Source organism: Pteropus vampyrus, unplaced genomic scaffold (assembly GCF_000151845.1).
Source record: "Pteropus vampyrus isolate Shadow unplaced genomic scaffold, Pvam_2.0 Scaffold368, whole genome shotgun sequence".
NCBI lineage: Eukaryota > Metazoa > Chordata > Mammalia > Chiroptera > Pteropodidae > Pteropus > Pteropus vampyrus.
Window position 1 is genome coordinate 506,759 of NW_011889149.1, and position 1,229 is coordinate 507,987.

General features: G+C 46.1%; 1 protein-coding gene across 1 annotated transcript in view; it reads left to right on the top strand.

Annotated features, from left to right (window-relative positions):
* RHCG (Rh family C glycoprotein) overlaps positions 1-1,023 on the top strand; it is a 16,932-nt gene extending 15,909 nt beyond the window's left edge. Inside the window, exon 9 of the mRNA XM_011379688.1 lies at positions 955-1,023. Within this exon, the coding sequence (XP_011377990.1) occupies positions 955-1,023 (69 nt within the window). The remainder of the gene's footprint in view (positions 1-954) is intronic.
* Positions 1,024-1,229: the final 206 nt, after the last annotated feature.

Consider the following 1,229-nt stretch of genomic DNA (forward strand, 5'->3'; position numbering starts at 1 on the left):
AAAAAAAAAATCCCATCATCCTAATTCAAGCACTGTTAATATCTTTGGTATATTTTCTTATTTTCTTCCAGTCTTTTTTTTTTTTTAATCTGCATAGATTTTTCTTACACAGCTGAGATGTTATTATACACCTAATTTAGTATCCTGCTTCTTCTCTTTATCTATCATAAGAAGTATTCTGTGTTATTATATTCTTAATAAACTTTCTTTTTAGCAGCATAATTATTTTCATTTTATATTTAAAGTCAGAACTTAAACTATTTTAGGTACAATTAGAAACCACATGGATTTAATGCTAATAAAATAAACTAAAAAAAAAAATGTCAATTCCCCTATGTAGAAGTTCACTCTTGGTTCTGTTTTGATCTTTATAATTTATTCTAAGTTCACACGTTCTCTCTGCTGTATACCCTTCAGCAGCTATCTGTTTTGAGTAATATAATTCTGTGCCAGAGGAAATAAGCCACCATTGGGCCATCCCTTGTCCATCCCCTATCCATCCCCTGTCCCGATCCACTGCCCCCTTCCTGGTCGCTGAATGGTTTACCTGAAATATGTGACTTCGAGCTTGCCATGCTGCCTCTCACCTGGCGCACGATTTACTACTCGTCTTTCAAAAGTGGGTTCGGCACAACTGTAATTTCCCCGGGCTGGGTTATCAGCCTCTGTGTGAATTTACAACGCTTATTGTCATGGCGCCTTTCAGTTGAATGCCTTCCCGTTGCCCTAGTGGGGCAAGGTCCTTGCAGCGCCCCAGCACCCTGGACAGTGGCTAACAGGGGCACGGTCCACTATGAAGGACCGCCCTGCTTCTCGGCATGCAATCTGCAAGGTGATCACAAGGTGGCGCCCGCTACACGCCATTGGCTGCTCCTGACTTGCCCAGGCTGTTCTAGTTCCACCAGGTACCCCAGCCTGGGGCAGGGCCCTCAGAGCTGCCTCCTCTCACTGCAGGTGCCCAAGGACCACACGATCTATGTCTCCCATCCTGAGGACCCTAACCTCAAGCCATCAGAACCTTAAGCTCCCAGGGCAGGTGAGAAGCAGGGGAGCATGGGTGTGGCTTGTCAGTGGGGGATGACCAGTTCTCCCAGTGGGGAATCCGATAGCACCAGCAAAGGGGCCAAAAGAAAACAGCAAGAAATGAGGAGGTGAGCTTCCACCCCTCCCGCCCGGAGTGAAGTGGGACGCTGGGCTTAGTGAGAAAGGCACTCGGAGTCGGATGACGT